This window comes from Dioscorea cayenensis, chromosome 6, assembly GCF_009730915.1.
Source record: "Dioscorea cayenensis subsp. rotundata cultivar TDr96_F1 chromosome 6, TDr96_F1_v2_PseudoChromosome.rev07_lg8_w22 25.fasta, whole genome shotgun sequence".
In the NCBI taxonomy this organism is placed as follows: domain Eukaryota; kingdom Viridiplantae; phylum Streptophyta; class Magnoliopsida; order Dioscoreales; family Dioscoreaceae; genus Dioscorea; species Dioscorea cayenensis.
This window is the reverse complement of record NC_052476.1, coordinates 14,210,761-14,238,392: the sequence shown is the minus strand read 5'-3', so window position 1 is coordinate 14,238,392 and position 27,632 is coordinate 14,210,761. Positions and strand designations below refer to the sequence as shown.

Below are 27,632 nucleotides of genomic sequence, written 5' to 3'. Positions count from 1 at the left end.
AAAATAAACATTAATTTATTAAATACTTTATTTCAAAACATGAGGTAACTGTGATATAGACTTTTATGCTATGGCTTTAGCATCTCTTTAATTTTCTAGAAAAAGAACTTTTTTATTCTAGGGATAGTTTGGTTCTTAGTTATGTGAAAATATTCCAAAGAATCACACACTAATATATAAATGTTGTTGCATTTGGAATTTTAGCACAGTAATGTTAATGATTATTTGAAAATCCTAATAATGAAATAGTTCAAGGACACATGATAATCAAATTACCTCAAAGACATGTGTCTATCTTGAATTATCGAGTGGTGGTAATTTAAGTTGAAATTTTTAGAGAATTTTACCCATAGATGTAATTTATTTAAAATGAGTTTTCCTTTATATTTTTAATGATCATACTGAATTGCTCCTCACTCACAATTAAAATATTTTAACTTTTTAAATATACATGTTATTACTTGTTTTTAATCATATTACAATAATTATAGTGATTAACTATATTACAATTGATATATATTAATTTTTGTTAATAATTTTTTAATTATATTTCACTTAAAAATTTTGTTCAATTTCTATTTTAAATTTGTTGAAAATTTTAGGTTTTAAGATATTTTTGGAAAATTTAGCACTTTACCATATCATGACTAATTTAATAAAGTAATAAAATATTGCCGCAATATAAATGCCTAACCAAATGTGATTATAATAAGTTATTACAATATTTCCAGACGTATAACATCTCATTATTATAGAAATTTCATTATTAGAGTAAACATTAAACCTAAAAATTCTACCGTCCCTAAATTTTTATGTAAGTATCATACCAAAGCCAAACTCTTAGCCTTTACCTTCCAATTTCACTCATGCTATTTTTTTATTTTATTTATCATTCGCCACAAATGTCTCTAATCAGCCTTTTGTTTTTTTAATTAAATAACTTTCAAATCATTGAGATTTGCTTTATACTAGGAAGATAAAATTATTTATCTAATAATTAATTTTTTTTGAAATAGTAAAAAGAACTATTATTAGTTCTAAAATAATGATAAAACTTTTAAATATTTAAAACCTAATGATCATCATGAAATTTTCGTTATAACCTTAACGACCTGATATAATAATTGGGTGCCATTTTTAAACCGAACCGAGCCCGAACCAGAAACGATCAGAACCCAAATTCAAACCCGAACCCGAAGCTAAACCTGAACAGCAACCCAAAAAGATCAAAAGAATCCCGTAAAGTGAAAAACGGAAAAATCAAAAGAGAGCCCGTGCTCTCTCTCGGATCCGAAACGCAAGCGAGAAAATCGAAAGGCCAGAGAAAGCCAAAAACCATAACCAAAACAACGCACGAAACCCTAACCCTAACCCTAGGTTCTTCGCCCCCGCACCTTCGAACGCCACCGTCGCTGGTGAAGAAGCCCTTGTCCTGCTCGATGATCTCCGGTCGCGGATCTGGGCGATGACCGACGTCCGATGCAATCGGCTGAAGATGATGGGTAGAGGCCCCGATGGAGGATGCGGCACTGAGGAGAAGCCCTGTTCCCTCTCGAGGTCCTCTTCTTTGTCTCGTGATTTTAGAAATTCTCTTGATTTCTACTCCCAGGCTCGCAAGGCGCTCTCGGATCGATCCCCGTTTGAATCCGAAGAGGCCCTATCTAGGGTTCCGACTCTCCCTGCTGTCTTCGCGGCTGCGCTTTCGAACCACTCCGAGGGGAGGCGGAAGCACCGGAAGTCTCATGGAGAGCCTGCCGCGAAGCCCTCGGCGCATGGCCGGACGCGGGATGTGTGGATAGCGACTGAGGAGTACTTCCGGCCTGTTACTTTGGGTGACATCGATGCTTTAATCCCTAGAGTGCATTTTGTGTCTCGTCCGGTGGATTCTTGCCTTTCTATTCCGGTCTTGGGAGATGGGAAAGAAGATGTGAAGAAGGAGGAAGATTTTGATTTAGTTCCAGTCGTAGTGACTTCGAGTCCAGTGCCAGTGGCTGCGATGGAAGAGGCTGTGAAAACTGATGTTGAAGCAGATGACGAGCGGAAAGAGATGGAAATTGATGAAATTGTGGAGAAACAAGGGGATGAGCCATCGTCCATAAATTGGTTACTAGGTTGCAAGCATAGATGCCTTCTTGCTTCTGAGAGGCCAAACAAGAAACGCAAGTTATTGGGAGAAGACGCTGGCTTGGATCGGTTGCTTTTACTCCCTGGTTCCCAAGCAGAAGGCTTGCCTTTATGTGATTTCTGTTGCTCAGTGGAGTCTTGCGTGAGCTCAAATAAGTTTCTTACATGTGAATCTTGCAAGGTCACCGTGCATCAGAAATGCTATGGCGTGCGTGAAGTTCCCAAAGAGGCTTGGCTATGCTCTTGGTGTAGGCAGCCGGAAACAGTGAGGAAATCATCCAAAAAGGGTAGTGATGAACTAAATGTGAGGCCGTGCTTGCTTTGTGCGAAAGTAGGGGGTGCACTAAAACCTTTGGCAGGGGATTCTGGTGGCAGATTAAGGGGTGCTGCTGCCAAATTTGCACACTTGTTTTGCAGTCTATGGGCGCCAGAATTGTTTGTTGAGGATACTGAGGCAATGGAACCTTTAATGAACTTTGGAGGGATACAAGAGACGAGGAAGAAACTAGTTTGCAATGTGTGCAAGGTGAAGCATGGTGTATGCGTACGATGTAGCCATGGTATGGTTTCCTTTATCCTCTTCCTTGGCTTTTAAATAATGTGCAGAAAGTGTTTTTTTAGGGTATTAATAAATAAATCAGACAAACTGTCACTTAGTTGAAATAATAAATTTGTAAAGTTAGCTTTGCATCCTATAGCTACAGAAGTATTTGCACGCCTATCTTTTGATTAGCGCAGCATGTTCAAATTGTGGGTTGTGTGTAACATTTTTGGATTCAATGCCATCAATGAAGGCCTTCAGATGATTGCTTTCAAGTTTTCTGATTCTTAGGTCTTGAGCTATTAAAATTTGTACCAAACCATCTTGTTCTTGCTCAATATTCTTGAATCACTACTTTATGCCATTAGATGTCCTGTAAGAGTAGTTTCAATTATTTTCCTTGTATTTTTGCATGCCATTATATCCTAAACATGCTTTTCTTGTGTTAGATTTGGTTCCAATTATTGATCATCAAGCTCTATTTTCTCCTAATAATGCAACATTTGTGGTGGCCTAGTTATAGTATGTTGATGAATGAGTATACAAATACAGTTATAGTTCTTTTGTATCTTCTCATTAGTTAGAACTCTTTGCTCTAATCCATCTATTTCTTCTGCGTCCCTTTTATGTTTGCTATTCATTGTATCTTTTGTTTCAAATGATTGCGTTCAACCATGGTGCTTTGATATGCAGACTGAAAAAGGCTACTCTTTCCTGCTTAGTGGTGTAGATTTCCTTGTTCAAGTGGTTGAGATAAGCCCAGTTCATACCTTTTGTTTTTGCCATTTGATAAAGACTTCTTGAATACTATTTTAGAGTATCATACAAGGGTCACTGCTTCCAAACGTGTGGAAGCAATTATTGAAAAATTCAGCACCCTTCATAAACAGCTCCACTAATGCCAGCAGGATCCATGTTCAGATATATTGATGTATAGTAAAGTTCTATTTGGGTTAGGGTTGGGTTCGAGTATGTTATAAGTCCTCATTTAATTTTTGAGTGCCCCTTTTTTCATTAACTCACTAGAAGAATGGAAAGGTCAACTGTTTCACAATTCTTTGATTGGCTTTTGGCTTGATCTTTGATAATATTATGTCAGACCTAATGAATTTGTTTGAATGTTAGATTTAAGCTTGATTCTATGAGTTGTATTTAGATTTTTATTTCTTTATCCAATTTTATCGGTTAAGTTTGTTTTATGCAATCAGTTACCGATTTCTATTTAAGCCCTAAACTCTTGTAAATTGGAAAACACATTAAGCAAGTGGAAACAAAATTTAGTTGAAACATTCTCCAGTCATGGCCAGCTTGGCTATGCACATTCAATCTTGTTCTGTAATCCAAAGTTCATCAGATCTCTGTCATGTCACCAATTAATTGGAAAAGCATCGATGCATGCTGGCTGTAATTGGCAGGTTAACTGAAGAAATATTGTGTAAATTTGGCAAGTTAATTGTAGAAATATTGTGTAAATTACATGGAACCTAAATTGAGACTTTCAGATTCATTGCCCATTGCATAATCTCACCCCTTGCTCAAGTGCCATAATTGTGCAATTTCAACTTTTGATGCTATAGGTTCGAGTAGAATTTTGCCAGGTTCTTTTTTTTTTCCCTGTTGGTGGTCATTGTGCCTTTATATCTGTCATGCAGAAGATAAACATTTGCACTGGAGAATTAGTTACCCTAACTGGTTGCACTGTCCTAATGGAGAGTTATTACCCTGACTGCTTGTTACCGTCCTCATTGAATTAGTGTTGGGAAAGGGATGAAATGCTCACATCAACTAATCAATAGAAAATCAGTAGTTCCTCAAATTTTCCATGTTGCTTGGGATATGCAAAGTTTTGCAAGTTTCGGTCTTCTCAATATCCATAATAGTGGGAACCACATAATGTCAGGCAGGCTTATTTCAATTATGCAACAAAAGCTTTTCAATTTGCAACTGTATTGAAATGGTTCTATCACTTAGAATTGGGTAGTTATTTATGCAAAATTTCTCTGTGGTTCCTGACTGGGATCTTATAACTATTACATGTTCTGAAAGATTGTCTCTATGATGTTAATGCATCTGTATGATGTCAATGCCTACTTTCACTTTATAGGCATATCTTGATTCATGCATTTTAATGAGACAAACATGGCTTGCCCTCTAGCAATTGGAGGCGTGAATTAATTACTTCTATCTGAAAAGCTTTGAGAATTTGCTGTAAATCACAGTGTTGATCTCATATAGTAAGGGATTTTGAGTGAGAACTGAGAAGAATTATATGATGTTGGTTTGGCAAGTTTATTTTTATGTTAGTTTGTGATTAATGTTTATCCCTTACCTAGATAGTATATTTTGTGCCCTTTGTCTGTTTTATAGAAAATCAAGTGACTTGATTTCTTGCTTGTGAACAAATACAAAGATGGTGGAACTTGTACGATAGCCACTTAGCAGGAACATTGCTAATGCTAATTTTCATTGCCATGAAAATTTGGAAAAAAAACTTGTAATACTTAATTGATCATTTTAGTGTATCTTTTGTAGAGACCAAAATGGCGGAAGAGCAAAATTGCTGTTATTTTACAGATAAAAGGTTTCTGTGTTAAGTCCTATCCCTTCTATGTCACCTTTTGATCAGGAGCTTCCAAGCCAAATAAGATTTGAAGGATGTCATTGAGGCTTATTATACCTGCTAGCTGAAACACACCTGCATGAAACTTCTTTGGGACATTTTCTTTTTAAATAGGATGAACTAGTGGCTTATGATATTGACATTTTCATTGATGCTTGATGAAATCTGGCTAAGTTGGCTTTGACTGGCCTTAAGACAAGTTTTTATTGGAATCTTGTGTTTTGTAGATCATATCCTTGTTGGAAATATTTATTTCATGAAACTACCATTCTGTAGCCCTTAGCTTGGATTTGAATAATGTATGGATTGTAAAGAATCCACAGTATTATTTTAAATAAAACTAACCCAGAAGATAAAACTGAAGGTTAAAATGGTTTCAGCGTAACTGTGATTTTTGTTTCTTTTTTGCACAATTAGTTCTAGGATTATTGACATATGGAGCTTCATTATTAACTATCAATGTAGTATTAGCCATTGTGGGTTGCATGTGAGAGAGTTTAGAAAATGAAGCTGAAATCTGGTATGTTTCACAGAATGGTGCTTTGTACATTTTGGGCTAGAATTTTGTTCATATATGGGCACCTTTTGTCTGTTATTTTAGTGATATTCTTCAGTATTTAATTCTATTCCTTCTGTGTTCCTTTCTAAATGTTCTAGTTTCCTCATTTTATCCTTCTCTAGGTCGTTTGGATTTTTGAATTTTATTGCCTTCCTTATTGCTAATAATTTTGTGTTCAAGTTTAAATCCTATCCTACGGAGGTTAATTCGAAACATGGTAAAAGAATATTGGAAATGAGAATATGGAGCATTGTTTAAATTGCAACAAGATGAGTTTGAGAGCTTTTTAAGATAGTTCAACAGTTATTTTTTAAAGCTAGGAGAAAAGACAATAAAAGCTTAAATTGATATGTGTGTGTGTGTTGTTTTTTGTTTTTGTGTGTGGTGGGGAGAGTGTTGACACTTTGGTTCCTGTTTTCTTCCTTTTCCCTTTGGATGCATAAACATTAAGCTGTCACAGTTACGTTTACAGATGCTATTTGTTTGGTTTGAATGTGGAGTATGAGAATTCTGATTCATGATCTCCATGTGAACTGACATTTTATTTGCTTGCTGTTTTAGGACAATATCTTACCAAGTTAGTACTATCATTATATCTTCTTGAAAAAACTATATAAGGTAGTTGGTTACCGCATTCCCCCTGGGGCATTGTGCACATTTATCTCTCTCTCACCAAGATCTTACATCTTCTTCAAAGTTGAGTTGTTGTTGGTGAACTAATGCCAGGACTTATTTATTGTGTAACTGTGTGTTATGATTATTATTTTTTTAATTGATAAAACCTAGTACATGATTCATATCTTATAACCTAGTCAGTGTTGGTACTTGGTATTTTAATTTTATTCGAGGCAACGTAAAGATTATTACTTTTTTACGAGATTTTGTTTCTTTTTATTAGATTTATGGCAGTGATATCTCTTTTTCTTTTTTTCTCTGTTGCTACTTATTTTTGTATGTGGCTATGGCCAACTACAGGATATTCATCTAGTTTAGCTTTATGGATTAGCTTTACTTTTTTCTTAAAACAAAAATTCCTTTTCTCTAGTTTAGCATGCACAGCAGTCATGATATGACATAGCTTTTTGTCTGAAATTTCTTTTTGTTTTGAATGTAAAATGTGGATCTCGTCTTAATGACTCTCCTCTAATGAAATATGTTTGCTTCAGACTCTTGGTCTTGTTTGTTTGTTGCCAAAATCAGAATAACGGCAGACATTAAAGCTGTGATTTCGCATCATCCATATTATAAATAAATGTTAATCAGAACCTTCAAAACTTTTTGTCTGCCTCATTGAAATGATTGTAATCTGCCCATCTTCTCTCTCACAGGCCAACTGAATGCCCCTCTATATTTTTTGATTCTTTCATGTGCCATATGTTACCATTCTTAGACTCTGTTTGCTCATGATTAAGATTATTTATTATTATTATTATTATTATTATTATTAATTTTTTGTGGTTCTTGTTAGCTATTCTTTAGCCAGTCCTTGTTTATTATTATTATTGTGCATTCTTTGCCAATAAAAAAATTGAAGACTTTTAATTTGTTTTCGACTGTGTTCATTTACTGAGAGATGTTTGTTTGTCCTTTAATGATGTTTTAGGAACATGCAGAACATCATTCCATCCTGTTTGTGCAAGAGAAGCAAAACACCGTATGGAGGTCTGGGGAAAGGTGTCACATGATAATGTCAGTGCTGATTATTTTTCCATCTCTCCTGCTGTTTGTCTGATAGCGTATCGTACTAACTGACATAATTGTTGGATCTCTATGTAGGTTGAGTTGAGAGCCTTCTGCTCAAAACACTCGGTTCCTCAAAATAATGGCCATTCAGAGATTTCTGGGAACCTAATCACATGTTCTGGGGATGGTTCTTCAATAGTTAAAGGCTCACCAACAGCTTTAGTGAAATCCAGGTTGCCCAAGTTAAGACTCAGTCAAAAGAACAGAGATGCAAGCGTGGTACAAAATAAATCTACGGGTTCAGGCTTTGAGAAAATGGATACAAGGAAGGTTTCTTTGGAAGATGACACTGTTACTGTTAGGCTTGATTTTGATGGTGAAGCACAACCAGATAAGAGTGGAGATAGTGAAATTGATCATAATAACAGTGTGTCAAATGGTCTTAATCTTGCTCTCATTCTGCGAAAGGTAGTATCTTGCTGATATATGTTAAGATCTCAAATCTACGCTATCTCTGTGACTGGTCAGTTGTGTGGTATTTCCATGAGTTTATTTGAACAATTTCCTTTGTTAGCTGTGCAGTTAATTGATCGGGGAAAAATCAATGTTCGTGATTTTGCATCAGAGATGGACATTTCTCCGGATTCCTTGGAGGCAGCCCTTGTGGTATTACCAGGATAATGTTGCTTTGCGCTGATCTGTTTTGGCATTTTCTTAAGACTCATTTCATTTCATTGGCAGGGTGAGACTTCATCTTTCTCGCCGGGATTAAGGTCTAAAATTGTCAAGTGGCTTCAAGATTCTGCTCATGTGCCTGCTTATGTGGGACATTTGAAACATAGAAGTGTATCTGCGTTGCCGTCGAGCAATAAACTTGCAATGGTCAATCCTGCTAAAGTAACAGATCCATATGTTCCTGTTGCTGTCACAGTTGCTGGACTTGATGTGCCAGATGATGTGCTTATCAAGTCATTGCCACCAAGGAGAAGAACCAAAAGCAACATCAGAATTTTGAAAGATAATAAAGCATTGTGTTCATCTGATGATACTTTTAGCGAAGAGAAAGATAAAAAATTGGCTAGTGATCTCGAAGTTCCAATCGTGCTTTCCAAAGATTCAAGCAGAGATGTCAATAATAACAATACTCATATTGGTGATCAAGATTTCTCCTTTGAAGGGAAAGATTCTCTTAATCCGGTAATTGACCTTCTTTATTGGTTAACTACCTTTAATATGCATTTGATAAAAGATTGGCTTAGTTATTGGTTAACTACCTTTGAAATGCATTTGATAAAAGATGTGCTTAGTTTGCTGTCTATTTTTTGAATTTCTGCATATGTATATATATCAGAATGATTCAATTGTTTCTCATATGAGAAATTGGCAGCCTTGAGAGAGTGTAACTTCTTACTGAAAAGTTCACTCTTAAGAATCTTACTGCCAAGTTGACTATTGGATCCAGGGAATAAAGTCATATCTGCCCATTTTTGTCAATAAGGGGTGTTTAGAATGCATTGTTATTTGTTTATTGGTTGTTTTTGCATACTGATTAAAAAATAGCTGAATGTTCAATTAACTTTATTGACATGTAAACCTTTGGAAACTCCATCTATTCTGGTGTAGATGGCAGCGGGTCTAGTGGCCCTATTTATTAACATGTATGCATGCAGAGTACCAATAGCTGCATATTTATATGGATTTGTATTAAGGCAATAAGTGCATGTAGTTTGTTTATCAAAATACAACATTCATATGTTATTGGCTGGAATGTTCAGTGTTCTATACTTTTAGTTGTACCAGAGGAGATATACAGAATGAATGTCAGAATGTTAAGAAGATACAGTCTAAGGGTCTCAAATTAATGAAAGTCATGTGCTTATTGTTAATTGTATGGGTATGAGATAGTTTTATTGAGTTGTTGTACCTTGCTCTTTCTCTCATCCATGATAGAATGCGAGGTTGCAACGCATTTGTAGTTGAAAAGTTTAAGAATAGTGGAAGATAGATAAGCTAGGCTAATGATGAATATCTTTTTTCTTGTGACTTTCAAGTTAAGTTTTTATTTATTATGATAATGACTTTGATTATTTGAGATCTAATCTGTAGCAACTCTTTAGATCTTTGAGATTATGTTTGCTTACAAATTCATCTAAGTTCTGCTAGGTATGGTATCAATTTAAGGCATGGTCACAAGGGTGTATAGCATTCGTGTCAGCTCTGTATTTAGCCACTCTTTGCTATCTAACATTATATTCAAAATTTATGTCATTTGCAAATTCAAATTTTATTCTTGAAAACTTTATGTTTACTTATGAGTTATTGCATTTGTCTCAGCTCTATATTTCTTTGTTTAATGGAGTTTGTTTTTGCTATAAATTATTTTCAATGTTATATGTCATTTGCAACTTCATATTTTATAATTTTTCTAGAACTTTACTTGTGAGTTATATAGCATTTGTCTTGGCTCATTATTTTTATTGTTTGATGGAACTTGATTTTGCTATCAGTTCTGTTCATTTTATAAGCCATTTGCAACTTTGAAATGTTATAATTTTTTGGCAACTTTATTATAACTTTTTAGTTTTAGTCTCTGCAGAATGTAGGCATTTCATTTTGCATGTTCCTGTTCGAAATCTTTGATCAATGTGGCATGATATTTCAGTTCATTTAAATTTTCGAGCTTCTTTTAATTTGTTTGTTTCTGTGGATACAATACAGCTCAATTAATTTGCAAGCTCTGGCATTTTTGGTATTCTATTTTTGTTTCAACATGAACTTTACGAATGCAAGATCTTTTAGGAAGTGTGGAATTGCTATGTGCATGAAATTTGCATTTTTTGCAAAATTTCTAGCATTTATACACTGGGACATTTTGCCACTTGATGAATCATATTTCAATTTATGATATGCAGACATTGTTTTGATGCCTTTGTACTAGTGTAGACTTGTGCTGTGTCCTTGCTGTTAAGCCAGTGTGTTTATTGTTTAACATGGTCAGTGCAAAGGATTTGTAGTTAGTATTTCATGAGTTTCTTGTTTGATTGTTTATTTTGACTTACCTTGGTCTTTTGTGGTTTGTTTTTTGGTAGATTTTGGATGACACTCCAAAGCGTCCTATATCAACATCGCTCTTGAATTCAGCTTCAGAAGGTACAGTTCTTTAGCTATGTCTTTGTTTGTTCATGTTAATATCCAACTTCTATTTTTGTCTTTTCTATTTGATGGATAGTGGGAACTGTGAAGTATAATGCATGTTTTGTGTTTCTTAACTCTCAGTCACTTGGGTTGTAATTGTAGCGCTCTGGAGGATTTCTTTTTTCTTGACTAAGAGTTGATGACAGTGATAGTTTTCTCTGTGAAATTGACTACTGGAAGCAGATATCGTTTATTTTTTACTTTGTATACTTGGTCATGTTCTGGATCTACTTCAGAAAAGAGGACATTACTAGAACTATTTTTGTTCAGTTGGGTAAAGGGTGTTTTTAGAATCTTAACTGTTTGTTATTGGGTGTTGGAAACTGGTATTATGTTTTTCTATGTGTTAAAAACTTACAAAGGAACATCATACTGCATGGTTTTTGACTCTTACAACTCTAAATATAGAGGGATGATATGAGACCACAACTACTACTTCCTTTTTGCTTTCCTGAATCTATTTAATAACACTGGTCTTTCTCTTATCAGTTGTTGTTGTCACCTTTTCTTTTTTCCAACATAGGCTCTTCATACACAGTAGATTTCAATTTATCTGAAGCTCTCCTCTTTCTATTTCATAAAATGTTTTGTTTTATTTTCTTTGTTCTGTGGGTATCTAGAGTTGATTCTTGACAATGCACTCTTGTCTTGCATGCCATTTGAAGTTAATTTAATATCTAATACACCAAAAAATATTATTTAATGAAGTAAAGCAGCACCAATATCCTCGGAGATTTTTTAGCCTAAGCTTAATCTCTTACCACTAGCTAAGAAATTATAGAGTTTCCAATGATGTAAAGAAGAAAATGTATTTTTATTGGTGTCAACTTCTCTATGCAATGTGCTTGTTTAGCCAGCCAAATATTGTATATTATTTCTGGATTGTTTAATCACCTGATCTAGATTGTAAGAACATTTCCGTTTGACCATCATAAGTTGATTCTTTTGTGGCCATGGCCGATCTCCTAAGAGTCGTAACATGTATAACTTGAAGTGAGATATGATGCTTATCCTGTTGATTGGTCCCTGATCTTAGTTTATTTTTCAAAAATTTCTGTTCTTGACATTGTTCTTTTTCCAATGATAAGATGCTGCATGAATTCAACATAATATCAAACTTTTCCTGAATATAAATATGCATTATCCACATAGTTGAAATATCAATTTGAAGGATTTTCTGATGTCCTCTTCTCCAAAGTAAATTCTAAGAGGCATGTCTTGCTGCCACAAATAAACCTGTTTTTGAGAATGCATCCTGGTAATCTCTTCAAACAAAACTAAACGAAAAACAGAAAATACAACTAAGTAGCTCTTATAAGATACAAACTTTGATAGCTCAACCAATATTACCTACATGGCTACAAGATAGCAGCCAACTCTTGGTTGTATAGCGTGTTTTAAGTTCTTTATTTTTCAAGTTGCTACAATACCTGCAACATCTTTAAATTAGTAAGAGTCTTTTAATTACTTTGGAGAAATGTTCGCATACTCTCTCTAACTTGGTATGTTAAAATGCAGTTTAGGTTGTTGGTGTGTGCCTACTTGTGTGGGTATATTCACCCATCTCACTTTATAATTGAGATGCAGGTTTGGTATATGCTGTATGAGCCACATTTTCGCCAAAGTAGGATAACTTCAGCCACAATTAGGTTGAAATTTTTTCGTTTACATTGAATTTGGTTATCTATTAGGTCAACTTACCTGTTAGCCATTTAAACAATGGTGGCACAAGGGCAATTGCCAGGCTCGGGAAATGCCAGTTTTTATCAAGGTGGTTTGGGGGATGAAGGGATTAGGAATGGCCGAGAATATGAAAGAAGGATTGCGATGATTGATGGAGTTAGAAGGGGCATCCTTCGAAGACAATAAGGTTGGAGGCTCTACTTAGAAGGGGCATGTGGCCCTGTTTAACGTGAAAAACAATAAACATTTAGAACTCTTTTTGGAAAATAATAATATATTGGAAATGTTGTTTGTGCTGTTCTAATTTAATAAAATTATCATGGGTAATCACTGCATCCTATTCATTTTAATGTTTTTAGTTCAAAACTGGAAAGTGTTTGGCCCCCAACTGGTTGAATAAACATCCTATTTTTTGAACCATTTCTGCAGACATTTGATGCTTGCTGCAGTAACCAAATGCTTTATTGAATTTATTGGATTTTCTTGTTCCTCAGTAAATTGAAGATTCGTGTACAGAAATTTTTACAATATAAAAGTATGATGTGGTTTCCCATGAAAGTTTCTTAGAGCCTGAGTTTCAGCTTCATAGTTGAAGGAAGAGGCAGCTTCCATGTCCATCAATTTCCAATTCACATAGCTACAACCCGAGGACTATGATGATAAGGTTCCTCAGGATGAATGATTTTGAATAGCATGATTAGACTCAAAAGTTTATTGTACCTCTTGGTCAATCTGACGTAGATGATTTATTTAAAGTTTTTGTTTCTGACTTCTGGTTGAAGTCATCAGAGTGAATATTTCATCAATGGAAGACCACACCTTTTGGAAATCTGTCAAGGTTCTTTTTCATAAAATAATCAAACCCACAGGAAGCCATTTCCACCTTTTGGTTATAGATTGTGTGACATTTACATATAAGTGATATAGTAATAGGACCCATGGAAGTTTGAAGCGTCACCATTATTTTTGAATACCTCAATTACATGAAGCTCATGCCACTACTTATTATCACTGATATGTTCATCTTTATTGTGCCTTTTGCTGTATTTTATTTTTAATATTTGTTTGGGATGACATTTGACTATAACAGCTTCATTTGGCAGAAAATCTAGGGAAAATCAATAGACCGGGACTTGAATAATGAGGCACAGACACAGCTGCAAGATTCAGTAGAGAGAGTTCCATCTATTGATTCTGGCATTGACCAAACAGATGGTGATATTGTGAATGTTCATAATATCTTGCAAGGGGACAAGTTGGCCCATCAAGATCATGATGTCGATGCAGCTGTTTCGGGTATCCCTGATACCAAGTATGTCATGAAATCTATTATTTTCATTTTCTAAATTTTGTGAAATGGATCTTGTAATAGTTATATGATATATCCTCCAAATACTGCAAGCTTTACCCCTTTATGCCATGTTAGTTACTCTCCATGTTTATTTTCTCAAATTAGTGTTGCTGGTACATGTGCTGGTTCTTGTATTCATCCATTCATCCAAATGAGGCTCAAGCACATGGGAAATCCAACACTTTTTAGCAAGAAAAATGGTGAAGCTAACGGCAATGGTGAACTCTCGGTTCCTTTTCTTGTTTGTGATGGTTATATGCTCACTAAATACTAATATTGGTTTCATCATCCTGACAGGTCGTGTTGCGATGCATATCTCCTCCGAGATGGATACTTCACCTACTTCCTATAAGCACCAATGTTTTCATTCTAGCTGCCCTGATGCAAGCAATGGTGCATCTAGTACTGATGTTGACCTGTTATCTAAAGCCAAAAATATGGGCATCTTGGAGCATTCTCCCGGGGATGAAGTTGAAGGAGAATTGCTCTACTTACAAACCAAGCTACTTGATAATGCTGTTGCTGTCCAGCGTACATGTGGTACATCATGGCTGTTCTATTTGTTTCAGTCATTGATGTTTTGTTCAATTATTAGAAGTTGCTGAGCCTTCATGTAGCTAGAAAGGGCAATATTTTTTTTTTTCCACATTCTTGGATTTGTGCATCATCCAGCATACCTTATGTAATTGCTTGTCATGATTGTGGTTTTCTATTGACTTCTGCAGAAGATCTACTATTTAGCGTAGTCCGCAATCTTCCTCGAGAGCTTGATGCAGTGAACAAGCAAAGGTGGGATCTTGTACTGGTCAATCAGTTTCTTCGTGAAGTCCGAGAAGCAAAGAAACGCGGTCGGAGAGAGAAAAGGCACAAAGAAGCGCAAGCTGTTCTTGCTGCTGCAGCTGCTGCTGTAGCAGCTTCCTCAAGGAATTCTTCATTACGAAAAGATCAAGTTGATGACATGATTACTAGCCATCATGAGGTTTTGCATGCTATATGTTCAATTTTCTTTTTTGACATATTTGTGATTATGACAATATCATAGTATAATTTATTCTTCTGATGTCTGCAGAGTCCCCAAAAGATTGGAACTGTGATGGGGAGAACTGCATCTCCTCTTGTCCCACAAGTGAAGGATAACATGAGGACATCTGTTGCTAAAATACTTTCTGATAAGCATTCGGATGTTTTTCAGATACCTGATATTTTGAAAGGAAATACTCTGGCTTGTGAGATCTGCAGGCGAGCTGAGACGATGTTGAATCGGATTTTTCGTTTGTTCAAGTTGTAAGGTTGTATTGGTTCTTCACAAACTTTTCATATATGCTGTTTATTTTTTAATTTTTCATTTCTGACATCAGAAATGTTGCAGGTCGCAGTTCACTTGGATTGTTATCAAAAGCTGAAAAATCCCATCATGTCCTGGAAATGTGAGCTTTGCGAGGACTTGGCATCACGTTCTAGAAGCCCTGGTTATCCAACAATGGACAGTATGGAGATATCAGGTGCCACTATTGCTGATTGTGCTTTGTGTGGTGGTGGAAGTGGGGCCTTCAGAAAGACGGCAGATGGGCGCTGGGTTCATGCTTTCTGTGCCGAGGTAGTAGGACCCCGGGCATTTTTTCCTATCTCAGAAAAACTGTCTGATAATTTCTTTTTAATGTTTTGTGGGACTTTTTCTCACTTGGTATTTGTGCGATTTTAGTGGTTGCTGCAATCAACATTCAGAAGGGGACAACAAAATCCCATAGAAGGATTGGTAATGCATTTATGCATTGTTGTTTACCTTCTCAATTTCTTTTATCAAACAGGATGGAACAGTATTTTGGCTTGTTAATGTATCTGAAGTGATTATGCCTTTTTCTCCTTTTGGAATTATTGCTTTGTATTAATCAGTATACCCGCTGTTTGACATGTTTTCAGGATGCGGTTTCTAAGGAAAACAACATGCTGTCTTGCTGTATCTGTCATCACAAAGTTGGTGCCTATGTTAAGGTGGGACTTAGGTGTACATAATTGAATTGATTTTAGATTATTTGTTTGCAAACTTTTCTGTAATATTCTGATGTTGATTTTTGTCTGAATTTTCTGCAAGTTGGAAAAAGTTGAAATCTAAATTGTGCTTGAAAGATTCTTTTGTAACCCAAAATCTGAATCTGCAATTGATCAATAGGAAAATAGGTAGAAATTTATGCTTCTGCTTTGGAATAATTGTTACTTTTTACGCATGCAGTGCAGCTATGGACAGTGTCAAATTGCTTTTCACCCTACTTGTGCTCGGAACACTGGTTTGTACATGAACGTAAAGACGGTTGGTGGCAGATTACAGCATAAGGCTTATTGTGACAAGCATAGTTTAGAACAGAGAGAGGTCAGTTTCATTCTTATCTTGTCCCAGACTTTAATACATTGCATAAGGCATTATTATCAACAGCCATCTCATGGTCTTTGTTGAGCCTGCTTATGATGGCCATTGTTTTATCCCCTCATGTGATTATTACTGGTTCATCTGAATGTCTTGTAGCTTATGGAATATCAAAGCGCATATATTAAATTATGGTGCACATCATAATTATGTCTTATCTGGTTCTCTGACAGCTCATAGCGAATTGAAGTTGAGATATATCTGCACGTTCTTGTTGCATGTCATCTGGTTCTCTGACAGCTCATAGAGAATAGAAGTTGATATATCATGCACATTATTGTTACATCTTATCTGTGGGTCTCAAATAGTTCATAGAGAATAGAAGTTCCTACATATGCACAAAATTATTATGTCTAATAATTACTTTTCAAATTGTGTTTCACAGATTGATATCCAACAACATGGGGCTGAAGAGCTTAAAAATATAAGACAAATACGGGTTAGTGAGAATTTAATGGTGTATTTTATTTTATTTTGGTGGTGTCAATAGGAAATTAGAACAGTCATCCTTTATGCTTTCTACCTTTCCTAAATTCCAAAGATGTGATCTTTCAGAGTGCGATGTTGGATCCTTCTTAGGTTTCATGTCTCACTTGGGTTGTGTTCTGATATTATGTAAAAAGATGAAAAATGATGCTTTTAAAAGTGGAAAGCAGATTTCTAGTGTTTTGGTGTCTGGAAATTATGCAGAAAGAAAATGTTATAACCCAGTTTAGGGAGGATTAATTTTAATTGTCTTCCAAATCTGTCAGAAATGAAAATTGTTTAGGGAATGACATCTATATCTTCTTACAACCAAGATGCCAAAATAAAATATTATTTTTTTTCCACAGGCATTGTGTTACATTTTCTTCTCTTCAATGCTATCTTTCTTCCAGATTGAGCCTTGGACGTTTTTTCTTATGACACTGAGACATAGTATCTGCAATGTTTTGGATGCAATAAAAAAGCTTCAAAAAGCTATTTTTCTGATTTTTGAAAAACCTCATATTAAAGTTGTGGCTATAAACATGTAAAAACATAGATTCACACTTAGAATAAATGGTGAAAGGCCGCATTGATTCAAACTCCCGTAATTTGATTTGTTAGCTGTGCAGCATGTTGCGCTTAAGTGAATATTTAATATTATGGGCCAATAATAAGTTTGTGGTTAAAACTGGGTAGATGTGTTGAAACACAACTAATGGGTTCTGAGTCAGTGAAGAAGATTAGTGGATCAACTTGTCAGTTGAGTTCTGACAATTTGAGCCCTGTATCAATTAGTTCTTTCTTGCATCAAATGAGCAAGATTTTTGGTCATTCATTGCAATTAATATGGTTGTATGCCAACTTCTCATTAGTTTACATAATCGAACAAGTAAGTTATCTTCTCTGGATCATAAAATTTGTTGTTTAAATCTAGGCAATTTTTTAATCATACGCAGCTTATTCTCTTAAAAGTTTTCCCCATTAGCTTGAATCCCAGGCAAAAATATTGCTTGACCTTTTAATGCGAATGCTCTTATAAATACTTCTGTATGGTTTGTTGGCCACTTTGATAAACATTGTGTATTGTTATTGTATATAACAAGCATTCTAAGATTTGTCCCTGTTTCAGAAACCTCTTCAAGGAAAAGGTGACAGAGTATTGCATAAAAGCCAGATTGAGAACTGCCATGCCATACACTCGTGTGTATTGTTATTCTCTTGGTTTTTCCATTTGAGAAGAGGAATTGTAATGATACTCCTTGACATGAGCAACAACCTTTTTGACAATAGAATGGATATCCAATCTTTCATTTTTGAAGATACAGTTGCATCAGGCTTTCCAAATATACCAAACCGTGGCTGCAATTATAGATTGAGTGAAATGATCAAAGCCAGACTGAGAACAATTTATCCAAGTGCGTGAAGTGATACCATTAGTAAATGAAATAGTCTTGCTGATTTATTACCAACCAACCTCCAAATGATTTGAGACTTGTTGCAATAACAGAAGAGATTCTCAACAGTCTCATTTTCCAGGTTACAGGTTACAGAGATCACAGAAAGCTTAAGGTCCTAAATTCAAGGAACGAATAGTCGTAAGTTTTGATCCTATTATAAAATGCTGCACCCGAGGAACAACAATTAACTTCCAATTGTTCTTCCAACCTTCCCAGATAGCCTGATGAATCACAGAATGGTTAAAATAAGCATAGATCATGCGAGACAACTTATTACCACAGGAATTTGGATATCACACCCATCTCTTGTCACTCTCAAAATCCACACTGTTCTGACTAAGATTATTTAAAGCATTCCAATTCCAGTGAGTATCCAAAAGAAGATTAGCCCGTGATAAGAGTCCAGATTTATATCCATGTTCAAGTACGTAGGCTTAAAAACAAGTGGAATTTCAAAATACCAAGGGTCATAAAGAAAATTAGTTTTATAAGGATTCACATTCTTCAACCACTAGTAAGGTTTAATAATATTGGTAGTTCGGCACATGCGTCTGAAAATCCAAGAGCAGCCAGGAGGGATAAAGTCAGACCAAATATTGATCTTGCCATATTTATGCATAAGGATGTCAACCCACACACAATCATAATTATTAAGAAAGTTGAGAACATTTTTCGACATCAAAGCTGACTTTGAGTGCTTTAAGATTCCTGATAGAGGTAGCCCCTCAATACGATCAAGTGTAATATCCGTCCAACTAACAAAGTTGATGCCATTTTGATTGCTGTCCTTGGACCAAACAATTTCCTAGCAATTTTAGAGATTCCTTTAAAATATTGTCAGGGACATGATACACTCCGAAATGTAATGCAGAGGGATGGACATAATTGAGGAATTAATCAGAATTCTTTTGCTTGCTAAAGAGATTCTAGATTTATTTCAAGAAGCAGTAGCTTTTTTAACTTTATCTAACATAGAAGGGAAGTAAGATAAGGCCAACTTTTTAGAGGAGATTAAAATACCCAAGTAGGTTACGTAGGTAAATGGAAATGAGCCAGAATTAAAGTTGAGGATATATTATAAATGCTCCTTTTGAGTCTGCTATTAAACCTATTGGGAAAAATATCTCAGACTTCGAACAATTAGCACGTTGACTAGTTTATTGCTCATAGATGGCAAAACAAAGTTTAATAATTCAAGCAATTTTTCTTGTAGCATGAGTGGCGAGGATTAAATCATCAGCATACAGTAAGTGATTGAAATTACACCGAAAATTTGAATTAAAACCATGAATCATATGGTTTCTCATGGCAAAATTTGAGAGCAGTCAGATTTTGAGTCAGATTTTGAGAAACTATGATAAAAAGATAAGAAGAGATAGGATCTCCCTATCTGAGGCCTCTAGAAATGGAAATCCAAGTAGAGGGTTGTTTATTAATGATCAAGGAACAAGATGAAGAGCAAACCTGGACGAAGCTAGGGGAGATACAATCCCTATATTCTTACGCCAAAATGTAATTATTCCGCAAGAGTATCCCTCGGCTACTATAACTGCCCAATCTCATTCACGACCAAGCGTATTACAGAACCTGTCAAGTCTATCATTATCAGCTTTGGTTTCTACCCGACATAAAACAAGATTAATTTTTTTCATCAGATGAATGATTCAGGAGGTGGTGTCTCGACCTGAAATACCCTTTGCAATTCTAACAAATAATTTTGATTAAACTTTAAAGAAAACCAGTATAAATAAAAGAACCCGATAATGAAAAGGAACATCCCTAATTGAGATACGAAAGACAGAAAAGAAGGCTGGCAGAAGAACTCTAGGAGTATTCTCTTCTTTGTTCAACCCTTCCCTTCTTGTGGGAAGCTGTTTGCACTTGGGGAACCTTCCGTGCCAGTGTCTCTTTTCGGAGACCATGCTAATACTCATCCAAGGTCATTGAATCTTCCTGGTTCTTCTAGTTCTTCCTGGTCCTCAAAGTCATTCATTTCTCCTTCTTCAGACTCAGTTTTACTTATTGAAAGATCAGAATCCCCATTGAAAAGGGGGCTTGAGAGCAGTAGCCACTTTATCCACCATTTTCGAATGATTATCAGGGAAAACCCCATCATTTAGCCTTCCATGCAAACTCTCAGAAGTCCGAAGGATAGGGGGAAGGGCAGAAGGGTAAAGGGGATCTTTTAATATAGCCTTGGAACTCATCCTCACATTAGGACTCAATTTTTCCTTGGAACTCATTTCCAGCATGGGTTGACAAGTGACATCCACTCCATTACCTTGCGTAAGATCAACAATTGTGATCATCTCACCGACAGCAGGAGAGGTCCCATCATCCATAAAGTTAGTCTCCTCAACAGTAACAAGATGGGTGTTACAGGTGTGAGCCTCGATACGACTTCTTCTCCCCCTAATACTTGCCCCTCCATGTGTCACGCGAGTATCGTTGCGTGCATCATGAGCTTTGGACGCATCCCCTGCCTCGAATCGTGTGGTCGTGTGCACTGTTCGAGAGGCCGAACCTCCGGCGTCTCCACGACCTCGGCCACCTCCGCTATCTGGAGACGAGCATCCACGGACCATAATCTGTATCAGGCTCTTTCCATTAGCTTTTCGGTGTCCAAAGGTTCTTGTTTCATAGTTGCCTCCATGCCCTTCATTCGTCTGAACCAAGATCTCCCTGATCGTCGACCCCTTGTTGATCTCTAGGAGTCGAGCAGGAGGGTGGAAAGGTCTGACCTTGATTTTCCTAACTCCGGCGGCTGCAAGTGCTGGAACCATGCCCTACCATTCCGCAAATATAACGATAAGTTGGTGATTTTTCATATAAGATAACAACAAACTCTTGATGATTATCATCACCAATCCATAATCCTTGCTTGAAAGGTTTGGCTAGATCTATTTCAACACATATTCGAGCAAACTTAGAACGGGACAGAGGTTGTATACTTATCAACCTTCAGTAACTCTGCCAATATGAGAAGCAATAGTATCCAAAGAATCCCCATCCCAGAAATCAACTAGGAGATTATGCAATTGCAACCAGATAGCTGAGTAGTTAATTCAGTAAAAGCAAAGCTCAAAGAAGGGTTGCCATGGTGCTAATTGCAAAATAATTCCATTGACCTCCCAAGGGCCATCAAATAGAAGTTTCTGCATGGCCTCATGCGTTTCACAACGAAGGAGAAGGAAGCCATTAGGAAGATCGAGATATATGAATAAGCCCTATATTACTCCACTTTGAGTGAAGTATCAGCTTTACCTGATCAAATGGGGGAGGCTTACTAAAAAACTTACCATATAGAGAGTTTTGAAAACGCATTAGGGCTCTCGACATAGCATCTCTGTCCATATGAATGAACTCGTCGTTGTGTTGGCTTTGAGCTTTGATAGCACTGGACCATTCTGCAAAGGAGAAGGGTTGGATCGCCTTTGAACCGTCACGGTGATGTCTGCCCTTGACGGAGGAGAGGAGTGGTTCCCCCGCATGCCATGGCAAAGGGGAAGGAAAGCTGAGAACGGGGGAAGAAAGGCTGAGACAAGAATGCTCGGGAGAAATAATGCAAGAAACTAATGAGACTAACTAGGGTATTTGCGCAAGGTCAAGGGCCATTGCGAGAGTGTCATTTTGATTATGTCTTTTCAAAGTTACAGATGACTTGTCTGTTTCTATGAAAATCTCACTTGTAATTATTTTAGGTTGTTTCATGGAAGCCTTTCTATTTATTTATTTTTTAAATATGAAGTTGGGCAATCTGTAAAAATGATATAACGTAAAAGCATAGTTTCAGGACTTGAAAGAAAAACCAAAATATTGCTTTGCTTGAGATGCTGAAGAACAGGGAAGGTAGCAATTGCCCACGACCTGAGTTTCAAAGAAATATAATGATGAGAATTGTGTCTCCTTTGGATGCTTGATTGCATCACTTGTGATTGTTTAATTGAAACTTATTCTTTTGACTTGGAATGTTTGTCGTTAATTTTATGTTCTATATCATTTTATATCGTATGATATTGCTTGTATTATCAATTTGATTCTTTATTGGAGTAACATATTCGTTCCTTATAAATATTTAATTTGTATGCTCTCACTTGCTTGCTTTCCTGACAGGATTAAGTTATTACAAGCTGCTCTTCTAATTGAGTGTTTTCTTTTACATCTTTTATGTGACAGGTTGAACTTGAGAAAATCCGCCTTCTTTGTGAGCGAATCGTGAAAAGGGAAAAGCTTAAGGTACACTAGCTTCTTGTTGATTTTATCATAGGCCAAAGAAAAAAGAAAAAAAAAGAAAAAAAGAAACTCTTTTTTTGAATTATTTTTTTAAAAGAGTTCTTGAATGTATTTAGGCTCTTTTTAGATATTGGGTGCGACACAAGGCGAAATGCTTTCATGTCTGCTGATGCTTGTGTGACATAACTTCTGAATGATAAACTTTACATGGAAAGTAGTAATGTTTTTATTTATTTGATTTGAACTATTGTTTTAAATTTTAGTTGTGGTTCAAGATATAATTAAACTAGTTTGATTATTCAACTTGTTCAATTTTAGTTTTAATCATTTATTTGTATGTCTGTACAATTGAAATGTGAAGAATTGAATATTGATCTTGTTTAAATTAAATAACTTAATTTGAGTTGTTAGGTTTTTCCATGAAGATGAATGTTGTCTTGTAGCTACCCTGAGAGAGAAAAGGCACTTGCCATGTCTTTTAGAAACCTCTTGTTTATTTGACATATTTTTTCAACGGTAATATGTATTCCTTATAAAAAAAGGCGTTAATATGTATTATTTCAAATCTCATGTATGTAAAATAATTGGTTTTTTTTTAGCTGTATATAGCTAAGTATGGTAGTTGTTTTTGTTATTGTTTTGTTGATATGGTTATGCAATGGTGTATCCAACAATGCTACCATAAATAAATTCTATGCATTGCTTGCCCAACCTAAATTGTAATAGTTTTGTTGACACTGTCTTGAATCTACAATTTGCTTTCCTAACCTAAATTATCGAGTGAGACCTTTTATTTTCCGCCCAGGCTATGAACATGTTCTTTTCCAATTATAGTCTTGTTGAGTTGTGATGTGGGATTATTGGCTGAAAACTTGTATGCCTGCTAGTGTCAATGTGATGAAATTTTTGGGCTTGATGACCTATAAAGAAAATCTTATATTATAAGTTCATAGGTTCAAAACTTTTAAATTTCCTTTAGACACAATATTAAGGATATCTTCATTTAGGAAGCTGCAGTCATCTTGAAACTAATGACAATAAATAACTCTATTTTTTATTTGATTAACTGTTATTATTACACAATATTGTAGTTAGGTAATAACTTGCTCAGCTGTTGCTATTTTTAAATACGGTCTGGTCTGGGAATGATTTGATTTGTGATCTTTTTTAATCATCATCCATCAAATGAGCCATGATATCAGAATATCTTTCCCAGTATCTAGTCTACTAATATTATTTATCCATAGTGTGCATCATCTGTATCAGCTGCTATTACATGAATTTAAATTTACATTTGTACTTTGTTATAAGCTGCTAACCATTTGACTGTTCTCAGAAAGACCTGGCCCTTTGCTCACATGAGATACTCGCATCAAGAAGAGACAGCATTGCTTTCTCAATGCTTGTACGAAGTTCATACTTCCATCATGGGGTTAGCTCAGAATCTGCCACCACTTCTATAAACAACAAGTCTTATAGTGGGACAATCCAAAGGTCTGATGACGTAACGGTGGACAGTATGGTTTCTGGGAGGCGTGTGTTGAGACTCCCATTGCGTAGAGATGTTGAGGGAAAGAACGATGACAGCTCAACATCTCCATTGGCAGTCAAACGCAAATTATCTGACAGGACAGCTTTCTCAAGCAAGCAACTTCCTCACAGACCAACATCTGTTGCTTTACGAAATTCTAAGGAAGATGAACAAAAGCCCAAGGCAAGAAAGGTACCTGGACCTTTCTCCAGGTTTTTGTTAAATTTTCATTGGAATCATGCTGACTTGTAAATATTCCCACTGTTGCAGCATGCAGAAGTTTTTCAAAAAGAATTGGTGATGACTTCAGATGAAGCGTCAATGCAGAATCAACGGCTTCCAAAAGGATTTGCTTACGTCCCTATCAGCACCCTTGCAAATAACACACCACCCCCTTGTGATTCAGAGTCTCATGAACCACAAGAGCCTGGTGGGTAGGATGAAAAAGGGAAAAGCTGTTGGTTTATTCAGTTTCACTCTTCCTGGCTACAATGACAATCCCTGAAATACAAATTCAGTAAAGATGCTGAACCTTGATCAGAACTACTCTGACAGAAGGTCAAAGTCTTATGGAGATGAAGGGATGCATTTGGCCAAGGTTCACCAGATCAGAAGTTTTGATGTCTGATTTGTACAACTAACTGAGCGCAATTGTACAAAAGGTGAGAGTTCCATTAAATGTATGATGCAGGATTTTGGCAGTGGATGCCTGCCTGCTTTGCCTGCTGGGCCTTGATCAGCTCAGTTTGAAGGGCCATAGAAAGAACCTGGGCTCTTTCCTTTCAACTGTAAATGGGTGAGGGTCTAAATAGTTATTGTTTCAAATCTTTGTACAGCCATTCTGTAAATTCTTGCTTGTGCCAGTCTTTTTTCTTCATGATTTCATTTAACAAGCACAGTTGTTCTCACTTGGGTTGAGCTATATGCTTTAGTTCTAGTTCTTTCCCAATGTCAATATGGAAATTTGTCTGCTGTTCAAGGATGTCTTTCGGCCGCTTACACTTTCCTGTTAGATTCTGAGATGGTCAATAATGTCGCTGGAATTATTTTAGTTTCTGATTTAAGACAGCATGCTATGTACTATACCGAGTGTGTATTTATTTATTTATTTATTTTTTATTTAAAGCTGTTAAAGTTATTGTTATTGTAAATGTAATTTTCATTCGATCGTGTAGTTTGGGAGATTTAAGCATAGGATTGTGGAGAATTAGGAGTTTTTTTTGGCTAATTTTATTTACTGGCTGTGTTTGAAAAGCGTTAGCGAAGAGTGTTTGGTATAAAGTTGCAGTAATAAGGTGGAAGATTAGATTAATAAGGTACTAAAAATTATGGTTAGACCTTGTGTATGTTTGAATGGGCAGAGGATTAAGTCAGTGCAGAAGAGTATTATTTATCTAGGTTTTTAAAAAGAAAAAAAAATTAAGTGCCATTTTTAAGCAATACCACACGTTATCCTTATTATTATTATTATTATTATTATTATTAAATAATTAGTGTAAAACGGTATTTGACCTCTGGTGGGTTTAATATTTGACCTATTTTTAAACTTAATGCTCATATTATGGTTAACTCTTCTTACTCCTACTTATGGGAGTGAGATGTTGTGGATTTAACAATTTTGGGTTTTTGGTTATTATTTAGGGGGTGTTTGGTTCACAGTAATGTTATATTACTATGCTAATAAGATTATCGTGGTAATGAGGTCAGAAATGTTATATGTATGTTGTGGTAATGTGATATTACCATGTTTAGTTGAGAATTTACATTACTTGGTAATCTTTTATTACTATGTTTAATTAGTTATGGGAATCACCTCCGTAATGTCAAATTTACCGAAATACACTTACATATAAAATCTTGAAAAATCTAATTTAAAGTATTTATATAAATAAATAATTAAATTATAATATTAAAAATTATTTTTTACGAAATTTTAAAATACCTTTGTATTTATCAAATTACCTCTACATATAAAATTTTGAAAAATATAATTTTAAGTATTTAGATAAATAAATAATTAAATTATAATATCAAAAATTATTTTTTACATAATTTTTTAAAATACTTTTGTATTTCCCAAAATACCCCTATGTATACAAATTTGAAAAACTTAATTTAAAATATTTAGATAAATAAATAATTAAATTATAATATCAAAATAATAAGGGAAAATAAAAACTAAGATTTTGATAATGAGTGTAATAAGGAATTAGATTAAATGAGTGGGGGCATAATTGTAAAAAAAAAATTACACATTATCACGAACTTGGTAATCTGGATGGACACTTATTTTGGTGGTAATCATATTATCATCTTATTTGGTAATATTTCACTATTACTAATCTCACATTACCACTCTACAGTAACCAAACATGGTAACATATTACCACCAGATTTCCAGTAATGTTTTCACATTATTGCGAATCAAACACCCCCTTAGGTTTATCCAATAAAAACGCTGAAGTAAAAATAAAAACACTATCATGGCGTATTTTAACTTGGTGATTTTTTTAAGAAAAAATAAAAAGAAAAAGCTGAAGTAAAACTTTATTATTGCGTATTTAATCCGATTTTTATGAGTTAATAAATAGATTTACCTATTTATGTCCAAAATTGTTAATACCCAATCTAAGATTCTAAGCCCACTCAAGAATTAGCTCCCAATAATGATTGTAAGGGCAGAGGACCTCTAACCAAATACACAATAAAATAAGGTTCAGACTTAGATGTCCTTCAAAAACGATAATATCCCCTTGCACCATTGGCCGCCTGTTTTGTTGGACAAACTCAAGTCTTTGTCCAATTGCTAATTTACAACGGATATAAATATATATATATATATATATAAGGACCAATACTCTATGGACATCCATAGATAAGAAATCTATGGATGTCCATTATCGCCAATCGATCTCGATCTGACTAGCAATCATCACGAATGTAGACATTACGAGAATATGGATGGCAATGAATATCGTTTCATTATGTCGACCGTCTGGATCATGATCCAACGGCTGATAATTGGACGTCCATAGGGGATGTAAATGTATGTATATGAGAATCAGTTTTCAACCAATATTTTCATATCAGATAGATTTATTTTACTGCTTTCAGGAATGATTCAGTTTGCCTTACTAGACGCGTTCACTCAAGCAATTTTTTATTCATAGTAATAAAAAAAAATTGTTTAATATATATAATTATTTATATAAAAAAAGTCAAAATATTAAAATGGTCCCTCTATTTTGCGTTTTCCACCCTTTAAGTCTCTCTAATATAAAATTCGTTTTTTTGGTCATCGTATTTTTATATTTTTTGTCTTTTTAGTCTCTCTAATTGACAAATCTGCCCGTTTGGTCCTTACAGTTGATGAATTGGAGAGACCAAAAAGGATGAAAATATGTAAATACGAGGACCAAAAAGGCGAATTTTACAACTAAAGAACGAAAATGTACAAATACAAAGACCAAAAGGGCGGATTTTATATTAGAGGGACTAAAAGGACGGAAAACAAAAATAGAGGGACCATTTGGATATTTATACCTGAAAAAAATAATAATTACCTCTGAGTCCGTAAATTTTAAGCCTTTAAAGTCTCTCTTAACTTTTGTGCTCATTTTTAACCATCCCTGTTTTCATTTTAATTATATATCCAAGTTCTTTAAAGACATTACCCTCTTTAAAAGCTGTGTGACATTACTTGATATTTCAACCAATATTTAAGGTTGAAATTACAAACTCATGCGCTTCTTGAAAGCCATGATA

The 27,632-nt window shown here is 35.2% G+C and overlaps 1 protein-coding gene across 1 annotated transcript; it reads left to right on the top strand.

The window, feature by feature from the left end:
* The first annotated feature begins 1,277 nt into the window (after positions 1 to 1,277).
* On the top strand, positions 1,278 to 24,986 carry LOC120263570. Its single transcript, XM_039271528.1, is given in 21 exon segments — positions 1,278 to 2,684; positions 7,448 to 7,533; positions 7,621 to 7,995; positions 8,110 to 8,193; positions 8,269 to 8,724; positions 10,617 to 10,677; positions 13,509 to 13,546; positions 13,548 to 13,717; positions 13,862 to 13,974; positions 14,054 to 14,296; positions 14,482 to 14,735; positions 14,826 to 15,023; positions 15,025 to 15,045; positions 15,126 to 15,353; positions 15,459 to 15,512; positions 15,677 to 15,748; positions 15,987 to 16,124; positions 16,564 to 16,617; positions 22,280 to 22,339; positions 23,673 to 24,059; positions 24,138 to 24,986. Coding segments are annotated over 21 exon segments (4,479 nt in total). The 5' UTR covers positions 1,278 to 1,465; the 3' UTR covers positions 24,306 to 24,986.
* The last annotated feature ends 2,646 nt before the right edge of the window (positions 24,987 to 27,632 follow it).